Source organism: Labrus mixtus, chromosome 5 (assembly GCF_963584025.1).
Source record: "Labrus mixtus chromosome 5, fLabMix1.1, whole genome shotgun sequence".
Classification (NCBI taxonomy): domain Eukaryota; kingdom Metazoa; phylum Chordata; class Actinopteri; order Labriformes; family Labridae; genus Labrus; species Labrus mixtus.
In genome coordinates, this window is record NC_083616.1 from 21,467,666 (window position 1) to 21,490,096 (window position 22,431).

Sequence of the window (22,431 nt, forward strand, 5' to 3'; positions counted from 1 at the left end):
ATGGGTTTTCAGTGCATCCACCAACATTTCAAGATGCTCTACCTCAGGGGCTTCATTGTTTGTATCTGTTGTATGGTTCTCCTCATTGTCCAGTCAGGTGAGTTTTTAGAGTGATTAACGTCATCATAGCGTAGTCATTCTTGTAAACATGCAAAATGTAAAGTATTCAATATTATGTCGATATTACCATGCAGCCGGATTGGTGCTATGCTTGATTTTATTGATGCAATTACTGACTGATTTATCTACCTGTGTTTCACTGCTTGTGTTCTGTTTAAGGTCATGGCTCTGAGATTATTGATGGGAAAGAAGTGACGCCTCACTCACTGCCCTACATGGCTCTGCTGCAGATCAAAACTCCCAAGTGTGGAGGCATTCTGATCAGTCCAGACTGGGTCCTGACTGCTGCCCACTGTGGAGAGTGAGAACAAGATGCTTTCATTTTAAAAAATGTTGAATCTGTTGAATATTATTTTATATAATTTGTAATTGGTTATTTCAGACATTTTCCCTATTCAAACATTCTGTTGCGTGTGCTCTTAAAAATGAAAACCTTATCAGGGTTATAAACATGACGGGATAATGCTTAATTGATGTGTCTGCTTTGTTTAATAACCTGTAAGCCGTTATATTCAGTGAACAGAAGCAGCTACTTGCAGGGCATTGAACATTTTGTAAGGGTTGCATTTAGAGAATCGGAGTGACAGGCATAGTAATAACAGATATTTCTTCATTTACATTTGAACCTTTTTTTAGAGATGAGCTTGGATATAATGCTGTTGTTTTTTTTGTTTTTTTGCAGAATCCAGGAAGTGTTGCTGGGGGTGCACTCCATCAATCAAAAGGAAAAGGACTCCAGGCAGGTGCAAAAGGTCAAGAGGTTTCCTCACCCCTGCTACGATGCGGATGACAATGGCAACGACCTCATGTTGCTCAAGGTAAGATGACACTGCAGTAACCGGTGGTGAATTTATAGCCTTGATTAAGAAAATATTCAACATTCTGCACTGGAAAGATGTTCAAGGGGACTCAAGGGAACAAGATGTCAGGCAACTGCTGACTAAAAATATTGGTAATGCAAAGTCATACAGCGACTTTCTTGTCAGTGTTTTTAAGCCTAGCACATTTAGTGTTGGTGAAAACATTTTTTCAAACAGTAAAAAGCTACCATAAGTACAGACTTAAGTAAGACTGGAGCAAGATGCAATATAATGAATACTTTCTCATTTCAGCTGAATAAATCAGTGACGAAAACCAAAACAGTGCAATGGCATGAGTTGCGTAACAACATTAAAGCCCCAACTGCCGGCAGCAAATGCCTCGTGGCTGGATGGGGGAAAACAAAGAACAATGCCAGGGGGATGTCCAATGTTCTGATGGAAGTCAATGTGACCGTGATCGACAGAAAGAAGTGCAACTCGCCCAAATATTACAACCTCAAACCTTTTATCAGCAGCAGCATGATATGTGCCGGCACAGACGGTAACAACAGCGCAGATACCTGTGAGGTAAGGATGGTAACAGCCTGTCAACACTATCTATAACTGCCATGCATGTGTCTTAAAACGACTTGTTTATTTCCTCTATAGGGGGATTCAGGAGGGCCAATATTGTGCAATGGACAGGTAATCGGAGTGACTTCTTTTGGAGCAAAATGTGGCCTAAAGGAAAAGCCTGGAGTGTACTCGTTTCTCTCTGAAAAACAACTCAAATGGATCAAAACGACCATGAATAAGCCTGACATATAATCAGTTTATCTCGTTTTTCTCACCAAAGTTAACCACTGCCACTTGCCTGTCTGTCAACCTCCATTTTATTCTTATAGATCTTCTATTTTACTTCTGCTTAATAGTTTTCGCTTAAGAGGAATTAGAAGTGAACGTTTATCACAAATGGTTAAGACGTTTTTATTGCCTGTTTGCCAAAAATCAGCCCTAGCTTTAGCTAGCTAGTTACAGCTAAAAAAAAAACATCCCGACAACAGTTGCCACTTTGGGCAGTAAAGGGCCTGTTTATATCGTTAATGCAAGTCCAATTAGTAAATCTGCTGTCCTTACAGTATAAATGTAACTATCTATTTGGAGATGAAAGAGAGCACCAAAGTGGCACCTAACAAGTCAACAAAAGAGGCTCACTCTCTGATTAAAAAGACGTGGGTTTTTGTCATAAAGGTTCACTCTTTGGCATGTCTCATTATCTCTTCATTATTGATGCATGTATATGGATGCAAGAAATCCCTATCAATGACATTAGAGCAGCACCTTAAAGATCTGTGTTTCAATTTTCTTGTTTCAGTTTGTGTAAAAGCAATGTTCAAATAAAAAACTTTTGATGTCCCAGCTAATGGTTGTTGTTCTGGTGGATTATGCCGTAAATGTTTCCTGCCTTACAGAATTGCAGCTATATCAACACGAGAGAAAGATCACGTAATGACTCTGACCGGACCACAATAGACAAATTCTCACGGCGTATCTTAAGACCCCACACAGGAAATGTGCAAAATGTCACAGTGTTACACTATAGCCTTTATGTGACTTAGCAGGAGACATTACCACCCACGCACACACACACACACATACCTGCTTCCAGTAAAGGAAATGCTGACACAGCTACTATGATGCAGGTTATTCTCCAGTTTCTATGTCTCTTTTAATTCTATCAAAGTTTTTCAATATGTGAGCTCAAGGGACCCATTTGTGTTTCTGTAATATTTACTCCCTACCTAAGACTTTTGTGTGTAACTTCTATTCAAACACCTGCGATGTAGGACATACCATTTGCACGCTTACTCAAACTACACCACCAGGTGGTGCTCTTTGCTCTTCTTGTTGCTGCAGTCATTTACACAGAGGAGATTAAACTCAACCTGAGATTCCATTGTTTCATTCATTTAAAAATGACCAAAATTGATGTCATTAGAAAAATGTAATTGATTGAATGTTGGGTTGTTTGTTTTAATCCAGCAGTTATACTTGCAATACTCTACATGGGCTCCATATTTAGGGTTATTCAATGAAATGGCACCAATTCTTCCTCACAATAAGACCTGACAGTACTACTTACAAACACTGAGACCAAAACTGAAATGTTTACCACTTAAAAAAAAACATGTAACCATGCACAAGTGGTGTCAGTTTTTTTTTACTTGTTTTTCTTTTGTTGTAAAAATAATGTTAGGATGCCCTAAGAGGTCAAATATTGAATCTTTTCAAATGAAGAATAAATGTGTGTACCAGAAACATGTGTCCTATTCACCTAATCACCTTGTAGCATTGTGGGGTTAAAAATTGCCTTTGTGTGTTCCTTTATTATCATCTGAAGAACATTTTATGTCTGGATGAAGCCAATTTTTCTACAACCTAAAGATGCATTTGGAGAATTGGCCAAAAATGAATATCCTACATATATGTTATATCTCTTTGTTTGCAACTTAGGTTTGAAACTTTTTCTCCTTTGTTTTAAAGGAATTCAAAACAAGCTAGGCAATATCTTCTCAAACTACTAGCTACTTTCTGTCTTCCTTAATATGTTGTTCAAATTGGAGATACAAAACAACACAGCCATGCTCAGTGAGACATTTGTACAGTGGTGCTTTAAGCTATAGAGGCTAACATATAGCAATTAAAAGTCAAATGCATTGATCTACTAAATTTCATCAAGCACATACTACAGCTCGACAGAATGATAGAAATGTCATTACTTCTGTGAGTAGTGGGTTGGACAAATTAAAGTTTGAAATAATGAAACCACTGGGGGAAAGGCCCTGATCCATTTAAAACATGTTGAGATATTACACTCAAACCCCAAAGTGTCAACAGCACGGCACTGGAAGATAAGTCATGTGATCACCTAAGTATGGACAATGATTGCCTTTTGATAATTTCACTGCAATCCATCCATTATTTGTTTGGATATTTCAGTCTTGACCAAACTGGTGTGCCAAATTATTTTTCCACAATAAAAGCATAGTTAGCAAATAAGAGTTTACCAACCTTTGATTTTGATGAGAACCCTGATTAGATAGTTAAAAACATTAGGAAAAAAAATTAACCTGACAACTACACCTGTCCCCTAGTAAAGGTGTAGGGGATAAAGGTGTAACCCCGCCCAGGAAATTCCAGCATGCCTTTATTTGAGCTCTCAGTGAATTGACCAGCTCTGCCTGTGTGTTTACTCTGTTTCCATGGTCACCCACAAAAACGTTCGCGCCCACCTTAGTGCCACCGAAACCATCAAAGCTCAACCATTGAAACACACCCTTATTAAGTGTCTCCTTTTTAAGAAGATAAACATGGGAGTACTTATTAATGTTTTTGATGTGTAAAAATAACTTTATCCCCCGAGGGGATCTCGGTCGCACTCAGAAACACGCTCAAACACAAACTCCAGAGTAAATGTTTACCTGAGTTTGCATCACCGTTTGTGTGATGAAGGAGCTACCCACCTGGCCTCGCCTTTTCCTTCACTAGTGACGCAACTCCACACACACACACACACACACACACACACACAAACAAAGAGAAACCGTCTGTTATACAGGTGGCTGGGAACAGTTTCATGGCAGGTGAGTCACATCTTAATATGTAATTTATTTACGTGCATGTGAAACCCAAATGCTTGTTATCAAGAGAGGTATCACTCTATGATTTGGTCCAGCAACGTAACAAGTTAATATGAATCATCTAATTAAGTGTTAAAAGAACTATGTTGGTTAATTGCTTATGTTAGCATTTAACCAGCACTCCCCTTTGTGTTACAATGTAAGACTGGAAAAACACGAATTCCTAGCTAACTGAAAATTCATCTGGCTAACGGTAATATTAGTTAGGCAAAGGCTAAATGCTAATGTTAGCTGATGTGAATAAGCTGCTGATATCTACCTGTTATTTGATCTAGAAATATGGACGAAATGTCTCTCGAAATTGAGACCATTATCATTCAAGGATAAGTTCAATGCAAAAAATTGTGGGGGGTGGGGGGGAGATTACTTCCTATTATTGCATTTTCTTACTGGGTTAAATTACCAATAGTGTTTTTTTTTTTTCACTTTCTTTGTTTACATTTTCTTAACCTTCACTGAACTCAAAGTTGGGCAGTCATTTAGACAATCAGTTCCAGAAGTTCAGAAGTATATCAAATGTGTCCACATGTATAGAAAAAGGAGGTAGTTGGGGTGCTGGTGGCGCAGTGGCGCAGTGGCGCAGTGGTTAGTGCGCGCGTCCCATGTATGGAGGCTGCAGTCCTCAACGCAGGCGGCCCGGGCTCAAATCCAACCTGTGGCTCCTTTCCCGCATGTCAATCCCCACTCTCTCTCCCTGATTTCCGTCTCTGTCCACTGTCCTATCTCTCCATTAAAGGCACAAAAGCCCAAATAATAAATCTTTAAAAAAAAAGAAAATGGAGGTAGTTAAACGGACATTACGTAGGTGCAGGGCCGTGCAAAAACAGCAGACTGAGGAAGAAGATAGGCCGGCACACAGTGAAGACCTCTTGTCTAAACGTTGTGATCATGATGAATTCAAACTTTTTGTGGCATTTGAGGAGGTTTGTGGGCCTATCTTCTTCCTCAGTCTACCAAGACAATCTAATCACTACATTTACATTAACAACAATATTTGCATTCTCTCGTGATGCAAACTCATTCGGATTTGTGTATACATGTTAACTTCAAAAGGAGTGGTGACTTCATAAATACTGTGCGTAGAAGTCACACCGGTCGGATCTGTTTATTAAGTCACTCAAGGAAAAAGGTGAAGTGACGCGAACGTCTTACTTCCGATCTGTAGTGCTGTGTAAAAGTCAGCCTTAACACTATTTGGCAACTCTTATTAAAATGTCAACATGGAAGTTAAAATTAAGTTATATTTTTCTGTTGTGGTCTTGTTTTAATTCTAGGTGCGTAGGGCGACAAACTATTACTTGAAAAGAAAAAAAAAAGAAAAACAAATCCTGCACACTACTCTTGCAAAGTATCACCAATTTATTAGAAACATCACAACGTTTCAGTCCCTCTGAACCTTTGTCAACTTCTAACTGGACCTCATAACTTGAGTGTAGGACTTATATCAATGTATGATGTTTGCATTCTTGTGCGAATGACTACAAATATACTGCAAGTACTATTACTATTATTATTATTATTATTATTATTAACAGTTATGTATCTCTGTATTTTGAAGTGAACCTTTTTTTTTAATGTGGCCTTCTAGTTTTATTTGAAACAAAAAAAGGGGAAAAAATGGTTTGCCAAAACTAAAGGGGAAGCATCAGTAGCAACATAAAAGGCTGCAGGGATAAGAAATGTGGTGGAGCCTGTCAAGGTAAGGAGCGTCCAAGAAAAGCTTCTGATTCTATAATGTTCAAAAGAAGAAAGCAATTGATGCCAAAGACAAAATAAGACAATATCAGCTTTTCCTTGTTGGATTATGCAAACTGCCCTTGGACAACTTTGTATTTGAAAAATGTGAGTATGGCTTTGCAGCTCTTACTCTTACATTATCATCTCCCCTCTCTGCACCTTTTTCTGAGAACATCCTTGGACCATCTGCCTGCTTTGTGTATTATGTAATGTAAAGGCATGCGTCACCGGCTTGTGTGTTGACAGTGTGTTATTACTGCCACAAGGTGAGGAAGTTCTGCACTGCACTCCAACCAGCCTGTGCCTCCCTGTGTTTATGCAAAACTGTGTTGCTGTCTTTGTGCTCAGGCTATTCTAGGCTCCTTTGTCCTGAACCTTTCAATTATGTTCACGTCATGTTTTTATTTGTGTTTGGAGATAATGCCAAGTTACCTGGACATTTGCAAAACAAATCAGACAAGACGTGACCCCCCTTTTTTTTTTAAATTCCCAGTGCAACTCTGCAACACTCTACGCCTTCTACACATTTACAAACCTTTGGAGACACTCCATTTATATTCAAGTAAAACATAGTAGAACATTGAGTCGGAATGTGTAGTGGAATAATAGTGTACAGTAAAAATCTTTGAGCATTTTTAAAAAATAATTTCCTAGTTTACTCTTATTTTCAATTCTCTGAATTCCTCAGAGGTGTCAAAAGTTTTTCAGCCGCTGTGGTGGTTTCTTTATCTTCTGAATCTGTGTGAGCGGGCTGCTGAGGAATTAATGGCATCCAAAGATGAACCAAGGACGAGATGCTTCACACTTTTTCATAACACTGAGACACTTTATTGGTGAATGGTGATCAAGTTCCATCCCATTTCCAGAGCGGGATGGAGAGCGTTTGTCTGACCTATAACAGCAGTGCAATAAATAAAACAGAACCTACAGAACGAAAATAACAGACATCATAACAGCAACGCAACATAAAAACTCTCAAAGTTTTTAGCAATAAATAATCACACTTAATAAATTACATTCTAACAAGTTCTGACAATGTTCAATATGAAGCATCTAATAAAGCAGTCGATTCAATCTACTTCTTTCTCAGATCTTCAGACTCCTTTGATCTGCATCGTCTTTGGATCTTGCAGCCGGCTGGGGGAAAAAAAAGATGGAGACAAATTAAAAGTCAATCAATATGTAAAAAAAAGCAACAACAAGTATTTTTCTAACAGGGAAAATCAGGTTGTGAGAAATCTACCATGCAACAGATTAGGTACAATGAAGTTATTTTGACAATCTGACCTTGTTATACATTTACATAAATATTTTTACATGCACAAAAAAACAATTGGTTGTTACAAAGTTAATCCACCGAGTGTTTGTACATCATAGTATTTTCATTCATTATAGGATTTATTTTCAGTAAGTCTAATGGAATAATTTTCTATTTCTCCATTGTCTGCATTCGTCAGTTTTCAGACCGACTTTCAACGCTGACTCCTTTTTGTACATGCCGGGGTTGGAGTCATTGAAACATTTTGGAAATGTTCCCTTTTTAATCCATTGATGAAGTAGTTAAAAATTTGAAAACACTATTGCCTTGTTCAGAATCTATCTATTTGTCACTGCTTGGATGAGTACAAGCTCCTCATTTCTGATTGGATAAATGGCCAAATTTACCAAAATGAAATTTGTAAAACAAAAATGTAATCGGGGGGGGGGGGGGGGGGGGGGGTTAAACATACCACATGTAAGTACAGTGGTTACTCTTACAACAAGGTCATCACGTGCACAGTCAGTGTGTCAGAACTGTTGTTGTGTGGACACACAGGTGAATGTGTACAGTGTGGTTTTTCTTTACTCTGGTATGCAGTGTAGAGATGGGACGGGCCAAAACAGACTCTTGTTAATCCAGGCTAATTCCTCTATAATGGGGATTCCTCTTTGTGTGATGCAACTTGCTTCAATCAAGAACAACAACAACTAACGGGCTACTCTACCACTCGCTGAGCCCTTCCTTTCTGTTGGGCTTAAAGCTCACGTGAGTAGAGGCCAGTAACCACCCTGGGATTAAGCAAGATTTTTTTGTAATAAGACATCATTCAAATATGTACCACCTGAAATACATCTATGCCTGATGCAAGTAAGTCTTACAGCATCACAGTTTTACTTGCACACATTGTATTAAGCCATCATTGTTGAAGGTCTGGAGTTAGACCCCGCCCCTTTTTTTTTGCTACTGTTGCTTTGGCTATCTACCTATCCTCTCCAGAACTTTGATTTGGCAGTTAAAAATAACAAGTGGCAAAGTAACTACATAACTTGTTTATTTATTTATTTCTTGTTATCCTGTTTAGCCCCTTAGCTAGCATACTTTGACAAGCAGAACTGTGATTTGATTTGTCTTTTTTGTATTTTCAAACTGAAAGTATTACTTTTAACTTTGCAAAAAATAAACATTTTTTTTAGGGACAGGACTTACTGACGTGTTTGCCTCATGAAGCACTACCTCAATTTATTTTTTTTGAATTAAGCGCACTCTAAAAGTATGTGTTAGAGTTTGGGGGCACGGTGTTCTTTAGGAATGGCATGGCATCAAATTTTTTATCGTGTTGTGAACGCAAAGAAGGCAGTACAGTGACTGTGAATTTTTGAACATAAGTAGGTCAAATTCTCAGCAACACCTACCTCATTGTAACCCGATGCCTTCACACCACAATGTCAGCCATCGGTTTCTGTAGCTTCTCCTGCTCAGACCCAGTTCCCAGGTAGGATGCCAGGAAGTTTTTATGCGACCTGTAACTATAAAAGACATTCAACATGAGCTATATGACAGACAACTAAAGAACTCTTTATTATCAGATGATATGGCAGTCAAGTTGTTTTGAAAGGCTGGATTGCTAGCTTTGTTTCATGGCTTTGATCCTGTCTAGACAAATGCAACTCAAGATGTGTTTTTTGTTGTGTTTTGGCAGAAATTCCAAAGAAATACTGTCCTTAGAGTGGAGTGATTATCAAAATGAACCCAGTGTTCACATTACTTTGGATGTGAAATTAAACTTGGAGGTAGTTTCGCTCTCACAGTAATTAGTTTTACTTTGGCTGACTGTGGCTGTAAAGTTTAATTACACTGCTGCAGGGTATTGGACTATTGACTTTGTCCCACTTTCCAACAAAAGCTGAGATTCAGTGACCTATTGATAAGGAACCGTGAATATATTCAGCAAAAGACTTCACCATGAAAGTAACTTAAAGATTGTTAATTGAAAGGAAGCAGAAGTAATACAACATATTATTAAAGGGGCTGTATGTAACTTTTTACATGTATGAATCGTTTTTTATCGCCCATTAATAAGCGAACGGTTAATTGACATTCTATGCACGTTCTCAACGTCCTCCTCACTCCGCTCCGCTTACAGAGATCAACAGTACAAACTCATCACACACTCCCGGTCTTCACCTCCACAGCCAGAGGCCGTCTTCCACACACTTCTATCCGCCCTCGGAGCTCTATCCAGTGTTTCGCGGCCGATGATGATGCTCGTTTGTGTACGTGCGAGCACGTATGACGAGCACGCGAGGGAGAGCGAGCAACAGGTTACTGGTGCAGTTCGCCTTACGTCAATGCGGTGTCGCTACAAACGCGGTATTGTTGAAAGTTACATATGGCCCCTTTAATGTGACGTAATGGTGAAGTTACAGACTAGACTATGACAAAACCAGGAATGAGATGTCAAAGCTGTAAAACTACAAGCAGTGATATGAAGGTGGTGAGCAATGCTGATACATTATGAGCGTGTTTGGGCGTGATGTTTGAACGCCAAGAAGTGGATATGGGAATTGTGATGAGGGTTCTGATTCAGCAGGGTGTGGATGGTTTCCCTCATGTTTATTGGCTCGAAGCTTCAATAATCTTTCAGACATAATAGAGAGGGCTTTGTACCACTGAGCATCAGGATTTGTCTTCTCTAGTTTCAGATAAAATTATACAAAAGTGTAACAGACAGGCAGGTCACACTGATAAACAATAAAGCTTTACTATACCAGGGATCCTTTACCTCCACACAGCATGGATTTATGAGGTTTTGTTTTTAGCTTTTTTTTGGAAAAATCTGACACTCTTACTAACTTCTAATTCAACAAGCTAACAATTATTATGATATTTACAATCCATCTTCATAGTTGCTGGTGACAGTTGATATACAAAAGTTTCTCTTGTTGCTATTTTTCTATATTAATGAGGGCTGATAAGTTGGAAACACTTTACTACCTCTGTAATAAATTAGTGCGAGATTAGCTGAGGAAAAATAGAAATGTATAAATCACTTTTAGTACAAGATCCCTCACTGGCTTCTCAACAATAGACACATACTGCATGTTCCATTAGGTTTTTCTTTATAAGTGTGCATACTTACTGAGCACAGATCATGAGCAGGATGGCCGTGCAGCTGATGACTGATAGGATTACAGCAATGATCACTAAGACTGTCTGCACCAGCTCAGTGTTGTTCTGATCCATGGGGGTTTTGAACTTGGTCTCCAGAGTGTGGATCCCACAGCGCTCTCCGTCGTAACCCTTCATACATCTGCAGAGTCAAGATAGTAAATTTAAAATGTTTGGATGTTTAAAGGGGGGGGGGGGGGTGCATACAATCAAATTTACCCAATCTAGCAAAATCATCATATTTCCATTCATGAATCTCATAACACCTCATGAAAATGAATCCTGACGTCGTACTCACATGCACACCGGCTCCTGCAGGCCCTCGATGTACTTGCAGTAACCATGAATGCAGTAGTCCTGGTGGGTGGAGGTGCAGGGGTCCTCTGTGGTGCTGTGAGTCAGTGTGTGAGTCGATGTGTGTCCGCTTGTGGAGAACCTGTGCTCAGGATTAAAAGGAGTTGTGCTTTTGTTCCTGAGCCTGCTCTTCTTCTTGCCTTTGCCTTTCCTTTTCTTCTTGTCATCTTTACTGAGATGTAATTCTGTAACAGGAGGAAAAACAAGTGTTACTGTATTTGAACTGTTTTGTAGCATTTAAGTTTAAACTTCAACAGAGTTTCTAGGCTAAAGTTAAGCTAAGACTAACGATAGTTTTTAGATTTCTATCTTTATTTAAACCTTGAAAAAAGGTGATGATGTCAAAGGTTGTCGTACCAGGAAGGCTGAAATTTTCGTCGTCTCCTCCTGACAGTTCTTCGTCTACATCCAGCTCATCATCATAGCTCATCGAACTCAGGAGGCCCTCCCCGGAGGCTGGACCCCCTGTCACTCCAGCTAGTACAGTGGTCAACTTGGCCTCAGATCCCTGAGTGCCAGGAGCTCTGTAGACTACTGTAAACCCGAGAAAATAAAGAATAAGGAGTGAGATCTGAGAAAAATATTGAGATGTGAAACTAATTCTTTGAGTGTAGTTCATGCAGTCAGATGTTTTCACTTTATTTCAACTGAAAACATAAGGACCGAGAAACCAAACCAAATCAGAAAAAAAGTTAAAGTTATCCAATAAGGTTTCTTTTAGGATAATGGGAAAATAGGAATATGCATCATTGGCAGAGAGACAGAAAAATCTATCTTATTCTTTGGTCATCCCAAGCTTGCTTTGTTACTTTTCTTGACATTTTATCGGGAAACCTTGACCCATTTACTTCTGACTCATCCAATCATCTTTAAACATTCAGAGCAATTGGGGCCTTTAAACTGGCCACAAACAGTATTAGTACTGAAACAGGAACAACCAGTCGCCATCCAGAACCGTGCCGCACATGAATGCATCGTTCTCACCAGACTAGAACAATGATGAATGAGCCTCAGTCATTAAGCATTTGAAATATGTTGTGACCTTTTGCAGTGTCTGGTGCTGTACAGTGAGCAAACTGGTAATACTTATGTCTATTGATAGATTTTGATAGCCAGAGGTGCCGCACTTCTGTATACCTTTCTCCCACATAACATGTCCTCACAAGCAGAGACATTTCCTTTTTCCTTTGACCCTCTTCCTGTCCTCATACCTTTTTACATTTTTCTTATTTAATTGCTTTACACTCTCTGCACACACACACACACACACACACACACATACAAACATACACACAAAAGAACAAGTCCAGACTTACCGAAGCACAGGAGACAGGTGAGGACGAGAGTGTTCATATCCCAGGAAGACAGAGTTGTGTGTATGACAGTCCTGTGCTGATCTGTGTGTGTACGAGTGTGTCAGACTGTGTGTTTGTCCGCTGCTGATAGAAGTTGTGCTTTGCTCTCTTAACCTCCTCTGGGTGCAGCTTTTATAGCCCAACGCCTGCCTCTCCAAGGAAAAAGGAGGGTGTGTGTGTGTGTGCGTGCGTGTGTGTGCGTGCGTGTGTGTGTGTGTGTGTGTCTGTGTGTGACAGAAGGTGAACACCACAGTTTTTTTGTTTAGATGTTAGGATTCATGTAATAAAGGTGTGTGTTTGTCTAATGATTAATCAGCCGCGGGCTACACATTTTGCACCTAATGCTCTCACTCATGACGAGGCTTCTGTCTGGCAAGTTTAAAACAGTTTGTCTGTATTCTGACTTGTTTCTCTCCGACATTAAAAAACACGTAGAAACATTTGTTCCTGACTCTCAAAGTGTTATCGCTTCCGTAAGTTTGCCACTTAAGACATTTCTACATAATTACAGTAACTCACACACATTCACAAACGTAGATATACTTACACACTCACCACAATGTTAAACTCTTTGTTGTCAGTTATTCAGAAAATAAAAAAAATATATATTTAGTGGGAATGCTGTGGTTTCCACATTTCTTGGATCCCAGACATGAAAATCACATCAACGCGTTCGGCCATTTGTCCTCTTGCTCACAAAAATCATCATTTAGCCACCAACTCTTAATTTAAGCCCTTGAAATGAGCACTCAATAAGGAGACGTTTTCCCCTTTTTCCTCATTGTCTGACTGCATTTAAGCAGTCTTTATGAAGTATCTTCTACTTGTTCTACCACTTCTACTACTGTTTCTTCATCTTCTACTAATACTTCTTCTGCTACTCCTTTTACTTCTTCTACTTCTTGTTCTTCTGCTTTTACTACTTTTACTTCTTCTGGTTCTTATTCTTCTGATTTTCCTACTTTTTCTTCTACTACTACTCTTCTTTTACTATTTCCTCTTCTTCTATATCTTCTATTTTTTTCTTCATCTTCTACTAATCCTTCAGCTGTTTCTGCTAATTCTTCTTCATTCAGCAGTGTTTTGCAAAACATTTGCACCGCAACAATGATAATCACACCGACACTGTATTTGTGAGTTGAGGCTGAACTTTATTCAAGGCACATTGTCAACAGAGGTTTACTACAGGACCATGAACAAAATCATAAAATGTGTTTCTATGATGGTGTTTCTATGATGGTGTTTGGTTGATGGCACTATATGAAATAAAAGTGTAAAAGCATAAGGCTCTGAAGTTCACTTTAGCTTTCGATAGTGCAAATGCCCTTATGAAACACATTTTACTTCCCATTTCCATCCATGTCATCATTTTAACTTCAAATTTATTGAAAAAAAACTCAACAACTTCACGAGAGAATGTTTTTACCCAATAAAATAAGTTAGATGGGAAAAGTCAGAATTTCCTACAAAGTAGTTGGCAGTTTTGGTTGATTAACTTTCATCCATTTTACTAAAAGTTCTCCCCGTTGGTCACAGATGTAGGTTGAGTTATCTTCTTTTGTCTTCTTTTCATATTTTAAAAGATTTAAAAAGAAAACGCAGACATGAGAGAGGGTATGTCATGGTGTGTAATTGTTATGTTGAATGGCCACTAAAGTAATATTCATTGACAGATGAAGAATGTCTTTCCATTACTTAATGTCTCCTCCAATCAGAAGGATGTATCTAGTCTGTGTGTTGGGAAGACAACACTCATTTAGACATTTAAAAAAATTCAGTAATCCTCCGTCAATACATTGAAGCAACTTAAAATAGAGATATTGATGTTTACGGTAAGAGGTTAAATTCAGAAGTTTCAAGAAACAACATGTAAGTTATGAAAACTTCACCACAATGTTTGACTTTAAGTCTCTTTCCATGCACCTCTGCTTAAAGAAACATGTTGAGAAGACGATCTAAAGTAAGCAGTGTTAGATTATGAATCCTTAAAAACAGATTTTTAAATGATTCATTCAGAATTATACATGTTGGTAAGTTTTGTTGGTTTATCTATTTTTATTTAGTGCTGTATATAATCCAGCTATTCTGTCATTTTATATCAATATTTCTTGAATGTTTCATTACATCTGGTTGTCTCTCAGCGTCTGAGCTGTCATACAGTTGGATTCAGTGATGCCCAGTGTTACTATTTCTGTACGCTGTAACTACAAAGAGAACTTAATGCTTGGGTGGGGATGCTGCAGAGGAGGGTGTGTTGGGTATGTTGTTGTGTCTGTACACAGAAGTGATCCCATAGTTTGTGCTCCGGTGGAATCCCATAGAAACCTGCGAGGAATGCAGGGAACTCCTCCATGTTATTTTCCTTGACCTCAACGGCGGCTCGAAACTCCAGACACCTTTTTGTTTAGAATGGCTGAGGAATGAGATCGTTTGGATTAGGTGTAGCGGCACTGTGAATAGGTGATAGGTGTGGAAAGTCTGACACAAGCCTGGACAGAAGCACCTAACAGCATGAAAACTTTGAGACACAAATATAGCGGTCTCTATTTGGATAAAACTTTGAAACAAAAGTAGCTATGACGATTAAGCTTTTGCCCTCGAAAAAGGGATTGTTGTCCACTTTAAGCACAACCTGAGTCAAGTGTGCTGACACTCCTGAAAACACAATATGATTGTATACAAACAGTCACCAAGGTCATACTGAACACTTGGTGCTTTATAGCGCTGCAGTGATTTGGCTGGTAATCTATTCATTGCACCCAGGAAGAATAAATGCTAACTTTTTGATCTTTTTTTGGTTGTTTCAGTCCGTTTTCAAGCAAAAATGTCTAATATTTGCTTGTTCTAGCCTCTTAAATGTCAGGATTTAATACTTTTAGTTTTCTATTATAATTGTAAATGAAGAGTTTATGGGTTGTGGGTTGCTGGCTGGACAAAATAAGCAATCTGAAGACATAATTTTAAATTCTAAAGAATTGCATCGATGATTGCTGGTTGATTATGAAGTTATTTTTCTGGTTTCTGGTTTTTTTCTTGTTGTGTAGGGCCTCTAAAGTTTGCCAGTGAGGTGACAGCTGTATTGACTCCCAAAAAAGGCAATATGTGTTCATCTTAATGAGATCAACAAGCTGGTGTTTAACAGGTTGAACATCTTAGTTTTAAAATTATGTTAATGGTTAAAAGAGGAAGTAAGCACCAAGTGAAGCTTGGGCAGATCGCTGTCAAAAACCTCAACTTGAAAATGATGAAGGGTGGGGACTTCCGGTGGAGAGAGGAATGGAGTAGACGCATGCATCGCGCTCTCCCACACTGACCTGAAAAAACATACTTTTTTATAACCCAATTTTGACCCGACTCTTTAGTAACTGTGAGTAATATCTTGTACATGCTTCATGTCCTCTGGAATGAGGTTGATGAAAGAAAAAGATGCCAAAAGAGACGACTCGTCCTCCGCTGCTAGCCAGATTAGCATGCCTGCCCTGACTAGCTTGCTGGAGGAGCACCGCCAGTCCATATCGACGGCGCTGTCTGCTGAGCTCAAGTCGGCCTTTTCCTCTCTTGAAGCTCAACTAGACACAGTACAAGCCACAGTGACTGACTTTGGTGAATGAATTGCGAGTTTACAGACCAATGCCAATTTAACTGAAGGACGCATCCAGACCCTTGAAATATCATGCTCCGCTTTATCTGAGGCTTGTGCCAAGCTTAAGGCCAAGAACATCGATTTGGAGGGACGAAGCCGACGTAACAACGTCAGGATTGTCGGCCTGCCGGAGTCCTTAGAAGGTCCACGACCCATGACCTTTTTCTCTGAAGTCCTGATGGAGATATTCGGGGACCAAGTGCTGCAAACCCCACCAGAGCTAGACTGGGCCCACCGCTCCCTAGCTGCTAAGCCGCGACAGGGTGACAGGCCCAGGCCTGTGATCGTATGCTTCCACCGGCATCAGACCAAAGAGCTGGTAGTCCGGGAGGCCCGTAAACGGAGGAATGACCTGAAGTACCGTGACTCGCCGGTCCGCATCTACGAGGATTACTGCCCCGACGTCTTAGAGCAACGTACGACCTACCGCGATGTCATGGCTAAGCTGTATAACCTGGGCCTCCGACCAGCTCTGCTCTACCCAGCAAAGCTTCAAATCACCAGGAAAGATGGCAATAAGAAACGTTTTTCCTCAGTCGAAGAAGCTGCTGCCTTCGTGAGGTCCATGCCCGCCCCATGATGCTGCTTCATTGCCCCGACTCTGCAGTCGTTGCACGGGCTAATCTACTAGTGGCTAATGCTAACACCGGTATCGGCTTCGGGATAACTTGCTCAGCCGGTAAGAGTGTCTCGACACGATAATATTTAACACACAGTGACTGTGAACTCTTACTAGTGTCGTATGATGCTTTTTGAACATTGGGACTTTTTTTTTTTTTTTTTTTTTTAGTTTTTGTAAAACTCCGTCTGGACTTGTTGAACCGATGTTGTGAACGGAGTCTGCCCCTGTTTGTTGTGGTTAACTATGCCACATGGCCCGTTTGGCCCTTGACCATGCTTTTTTTTTTATTAGGGGTAATATCAGTCAAACGTTTAATACAAAGATGTCTGTTACGTCGCAGCGGGAGTTATGATGGTTGTTTTTTCTGTTACATGAAGATGCAGCCTCTCTACTCATGTCTTTGGTTTCTATTTCTGGGACATATCGCCCTTTATTGTTCTAAGGGGTTGAGTAATGGGAAAACCTGCACTGTTCTCTGGGGGAGTTTTTCCATAGTAACTGTTGTATTGCAACGTTTATGCTCACAGGTGACTAGTTTAGTTTTAAGCCTTACAATATGGGAGGCGCTTAAACTTTTCTCTGTTATTGTCTGACTGTCTGTGCTATCAGGGTTACATTTTGTCCTGCGGGAGTGGTGAAGTTATGAGGATCAGTGAGTATAAAAAAACTGGAAACTGTATAGGGGTTTCAATTGTGTTAATGATTTTTATTCTTTATTATTATTATTGTTATTATTTTTGTTTTGTTTTGTTTTGTTGTCGTCACCCCCACTCCCCTTCTTTATGACCAACGTCTTAAATTTCAGGCCGAGTTTGACCTTTTGTCAACATCTAAGGTTGAAACCAAATTGTTAAAAACAAGGTAAAGTTATTTTGAAATGGGAGATAAGGCGGGCAAACTTCTCGCCCATCAGGCTAGGACTGCAGCTCTCTCGAGACTGATCCCCAGGATAAAATTGCCATCGGGAGCAGTGGCCACCGACCCCAAATTGGTAAACGATGCGTTTTAAAATTTCTATTCTGACCTGTACATTTCAGAGTACTCGCCTGAAATTTGGAGGAGCCACAGCCCCCTGGAGACGCTTACGTATCCCAAAGTCGATAGTAATCTGGCTGATAAACTAGGCGCACCGATCTCACTGGCGGAAGTGCGGGAGGTGGTTGGACAGCTACAAAATGGCAAATCCCCTGGCCCAGACGGGTTTGTCAAACCCTATAACCCCACATTTGGTTAATGTCTACAATGAATCATTTACTAGTGGCAGACTGCCCCCAACCCTATCTGAAGCTAACATTTCTCTTTTATTAAAAAAAGACAAGGATCCCCTCGAATGCAGTAACTATAGGCCCATCTCACTTTTAAATGTGGACCAAAAGATTCTCGCCAAGGTCCTAGCCACTCGTCTGCAGCAAGCCCTACCTGCCCCGATTTCCACAGACCAGACTGGGTTCATGGCTGGAAGGAATTCGTCATTCAACACCAGACGACTCTTCAATATTATTGGCTCCCCCAACCCTGTGGTACCTGAGGTGGTAATTTCTTTAGACGCTGAGAAAGCGTTTGACAGGGTTGAGTGGGAGTATCTGTACTACGTCCTGTCAAAATTTGGTTTCAGCTCTGACTTTATTGCATGGATTAGATTGCTTTATGACTCAAACGGTTATAACAAACGGTGAGGTCGCCCTCCTTTGCCCTTCGTCGGGGAACTAGACAGGGATGCCCCCTCTGCCCCCTCCTATTTGCTCTCGCTATCGAGCCGTTGGCCATCTGGCTTCGGGGGGAGGGGAGAGTCGAGGGCATCACCAGGAGCAATGTCACCCACAAGTTGTCCCTGTACGCGGATGATCTGCTATTATTTGTGTCAAACCCAGCCTCGTCCATCCCTATTATTACAGACATTTTAACCCAGTTCGGCAGATATTCTGGTTATAAATTAAATTTTAATAAAAGTGAACTTCTCCCTATCAACCTCCTGGCTAGGAGGATGCCATCGTCCTCTTTCCCATTTAGAGTCATTTCAGAGGGGTTTCGATATTTAGGCATATTCGTCACTGCTTCTTTTGAGGACCTTTTCAACAAAAATTTTCAGCCTCTTATTGATAAGTGTAAGCTTGATATGACTCGCTGGTCCTCTCTCCCTCTCTCCTTAACTGGCAGAGTTAACCTGGTAAAGATGGTGATTCTACCTAAATTCCTCTATTTGTTCCAACATATTCCAATTTTTATGAGAAGGTCCTTTTTTCAGCAGCTAGACCAGACAGTATCGTCGTTTCTGTGGTTGAATAAGCCACCCCGTATAAAAAAAGCTGTTTTACAACTCCCCAAAAAGCTGGGCGGTCTCGCACTACCCAACTTTATCCAATATTATTGGGCATGCAACATTAACAAACTTAATCATTGGCTTGACAGGGGAGCTGACACAGGTCCCTCATGGGCTCAGATAGAACTACGGTCCTCAAAGTTTTCTTTACAGTCCCTCCTCACCGCACGTCTTCCTCTCAAGATTCATAATATCTCACAGAACCCTGTTGTTACCAATTCACTGAAAATTTGGATACAATTCCATAAATATTATTGTTTGAATGAACCTTCAACTTTAGCCCCGATTGTTAGAAACCATCTATTTCCACCCTCCCTATTCGACCCTACTTTTAATATCTGGCGAAACAAAGGCCTGCTATATGTCAAGGACCTTTACAAAGAAAACATTTTTACTGATTTTACAGAGCTTGCAGCCAGGCTCGAATTACCTCACTCTCACTTTTTCCATTTTTTTCAAGCCAGGCACTTTGTCCAAGCCGCCTACCCCCACTTCCCCAACCACCCGCCCGGGTCTCTGATTGACTCTCTGCTTACCCTCGACCCTGACCAAAGACGTTCCATCTCTCTGATTTATAACTCCATTGATTCCCTTAACCCTGACCAAACGACTCGCCTGAAGCAGATTTGGGAGGAGGAATTAGGAGTACCTATATCAGACAGCCGGTGGGACCAAATTCTTAAGCTAGTTCATTCGTCCTCCATGTGTGCTAGGCACGGCTTATTACAATGTAAGGTTCTTTTCAGAGTGCACTACACAAACGCTCGGCTGGCGAAGATTTACCCAGGCACCAGTGACAGTTGTAATAGGTGTAAGCAGTCACCTGCTAATCACACACACATGTTTTGGTCCTGTCCGAGCCTCTCTGGCTTTTGGCGCCAAATTTTTGATACATTTGCAATAGTGCTTGATTTGGATCTTGGCCCTGAGCCTTGCACGGCCCTGTTTGGTTCCCCCCCCCCCCCCCCACTTACAACACCTAATCTCCCTATGACAAAGCGGCGGGTATTGGCCTTTACAACTCTACTGGCCAGACGCCTTATTTTGTTTAAATGGAAACATGCTCTTCCCCCTTCGCTTAGGGAGGTCCTAACTCATGTCAGACTTGAGAAGGTTAGACTCTCACTTGCGGGTCCTGGTAATGCTTTCAACAAAACATGGCAGCCCTTCTTAGAATACTTAGACAGAACTATTATTCACCCATGATGATGATGATGATAATGATGAAGGTGCTAAACTATTGAAGGAGACCCAAATGAAATACAACAGTTGTCATGGCATTTTCATCAAACCTTATTCTGATGATGAAGTAACAAAGTAAAGGAGATCAGAGTCATCCTCTAGAAACTATGAATCCCCGAACAAAAGTTTGTGAATATTCATAAAGAAGATGTTGGGATATATTTGGACTACCTGGATCTTTTGACCTGCTGGTGGCGCTAGTATAAAAGCCACGGTATCTTCAAAAAAGGTTATTAGGATTCCTCTTCTGAGGATAATGAATATCAGCACCATATTCTGTTCCAATCCAACTTAAAACTGTTGAGATAATTCAATGTTAGAGTGTTGGATCAACCAATCGACCTACATCACCATTAGATCCATGCTGCTCGCGTGGCTAACAAAGCTAACAGTGAAAACACAGCATGAGTCAACATTGTGATGCAAAACATATGTGTACATGGCACATGTGGAATTTCATGTGTTTTGTCACAGGACAAGGCTTCCACCATGCTCTCTACTCACGGCACGAGTAACCTGCTCGTGTTTATGCAATAATGAGGTAATAGATTAGTTACACAGATTAGAGCAGCATTTCCTAAATGTAGAACAAAATTAACTCCACTGAATGGGTGTGTTTTGGCAACTTGCGTGTGTGCGTGTGTGTGTGTGTGTGTGTGTGTGTGTGTGTGTGTGTGTGTGTGTGTGTGTGTGTGTGTGTGTGTGTGTGTGCATGCTAATGTGTTTTTAAGTATGGTCTAAAACAGTGCAGTGTCTGCAGGTGGGTTAATGTTTACATGCAAAGAACACATTATAAGGCTTCAGTTTGGTGTTAAAACGACTCATTGACTCTAATGAAGGTACAAAAAGTAAAATGGAGCTATTGTTTAACTTGACACCGGACACAGCACTGAGCATTACTAAGCATCATTTAACCGTATTGTGACCTTGCAATTCTAAATAACTATGTTTGTCTTGGTTTATAAAATCAAAAGAACAACAGTTTAGACATCACTTTATTATATTTCTTTCCTCACAAATCTAATAAAAAATGAAGAGGTAGAAGAGTTTCAGTGAAAAACTTGTTTCATAAGTCTTTCATTTCACAGGTAACAGTTTCGATATAAGGCATGTGCAGTAAGTTTATTTTACAGTAAATAACTGTTAACCATCACATGGCACAGAGATCCACAGACACACACAGAATCTTACAACCATCCTTACGTACCAAATATGATTAAAGTCTTGTCGATTTTGCGTGCATACAAAGCTCTGTATGTGTTGGCACAAAATACAGATTCTGCAGCCGTTGGTATGTATTATTTGAGGGGCGCAGATGGCCTAGCCTCTATATAGGGAGACTATAGTCCTCCAAGTGGGTGGCCAAGGTAAAACAAATCTCGAGACAAAAAGGAAAGTTTGAGAAGTCCTGAGATTTTTGCCTGTAAAATTACTTGTTTGTAAACCCTATACATGTTATTAAGATAACATTTAGTGGCAAACAATAGGAGTTAACAAGAGTGAGCAAATGCACCAAGGTAACTTACAAACAAACACTTGCTGTCTTGTTTTCTAGATTTAATTTGGATGCACTTAGGTTTGAGGTCTGATAGTTACTGCTACCATCATGTGGAAGTAAATTATATTATTATTCTAAAGTTAACATGTTAGAGTCTAATGTACTTCAAAGGTTCTATCAGTGGCCGGTTGACAGGTTTAGAAGATGTAAAGATCTATTGTAAAGCTTAATATTTCCTTTTATTAACATTTGATTGATTAAAACAGGAAAAGCATAAAGTGAGCATAAACCTTTAACAAGCCAGCACACTGTGAATGAAACACAGAACGTGTTTGGAAGTAATTAGTCACAATGTCCACTATGATCAGGCTGTTAGACGCCTTTGGATTCATGAAGCTGGCCCTCAACTTATCAAGTAAAGCATTTACTAAAAGATCCAGTTTCTGACAAAACACGGTGACTCACTGTTGTTGACTCTGTAATGCAACTATAGTATATTTGTTGTAAACATAGATACTAATACAATAAGAAACTTTACACTAAAGTTGTTGTACTGGAAAGTTTTTACAGATCTGAGAGTCAGCCTTTGAATGAAGACAGAACAATGTAA

The 22,431-nt window shown here is 40.1% G+C and overlaps 2 protein-coding genes across 2 annotated transcripts; one reads left to right on the plus strand and one right to left on the minus strand.

The window, feature by feature from the left end:
- On the plus strand, positions 1 to 2,334 carry LOC132974464 (granzyme A-like). The gene is made up of 5 exons (XM_061038538.1): positions 1 to 97; positions 280 to 421; positions 803 to 938; positions 1,233 to 1,508; positions 1,590 to 2,334. The coding sequence occupies exons 1-5, from the start codon at positions 1 to 3 to the stop codon at positions 1,746 to 1,748; spliced, it is 810 nt and encodes a 269-aa protein (XP_060894521.1). The 3' UTR covers positions 1,749 to 2,334.
- A 5,060-nt stretch (positions 2,335 to 7,394) lies between these two features.
- Positions 7,395 to 12,615, minus strand: areg (amphiregulin). The gene is made up of 6 exons (XM_061038539.1): positions 12,458 to 12,615; positions 11,499 to 11,675; positions 11,086 to 11,326; positions 10,759 to 10,929; positions 9,032 to 9,145; positions 7,395 to 7,495 (listed from the first exon to the last, which is right to left on the minus strand). The coding sequence occupies exons 1-5, from the start codon at positions 12,492 to 12,494 to the stop codon at positions 9,052 to 9,054; spliced, it is 720 nt and encodes a 239-aa protein (XP_060894522.1). The 5' UTR covers positions 12,495 to 12,615; the 3' UTR covers positions 7,395 to 7,495; positions 9,032 to 9,051.
- Between the last annotated feature and the right edge of the window lie 9,816 nt (positions 12,616 to 22,431).

Bases quoted from the DNA above. Each gene is read 5' to 3' on its own strand.
- LOC132974464 (XM_061038538.1), top strand. From the start codon at position 1: ATGGGTTTTCAGTGCATCCACCAACATTTCAAGATGCTCTACCTCAGG. The intron at 98-279 runs GTGAGTTTTTAG...GTTCTGTTTAAG, and splicing joins TCTCCTCATTGTCCAGTCAG to GTCATGGCTCTGAGATTATT. The intron at 939-1,232 runs GTAAGATGACAC...TTCTCATTTCAG, and splicing joins ACGACCTCATGTTGCTCAAG to CTGAATAAATCAGTGACGAA.
- areg (XM_061038539.1), bottom strand. From the start codon at position 12,494: ATGAACACTCTCGTCCTCACCTGTCTCCTGTGCTTCG. The intron at 11,676-12,457 runs GTAAGTCTGGAC...TCGGGTTTACAG, and splicing joins CACCTGTCTCCTGTGCTTCG to TAGTCTACAGAGCTCCTGGC. The intron at 11,327-11,498 runs GTACGACAACCT...CTCCTGTTACAG, and splicing joins CGAAAATTTCAGCCTTCCTG to AATTACATCTCAGTAAAGAT.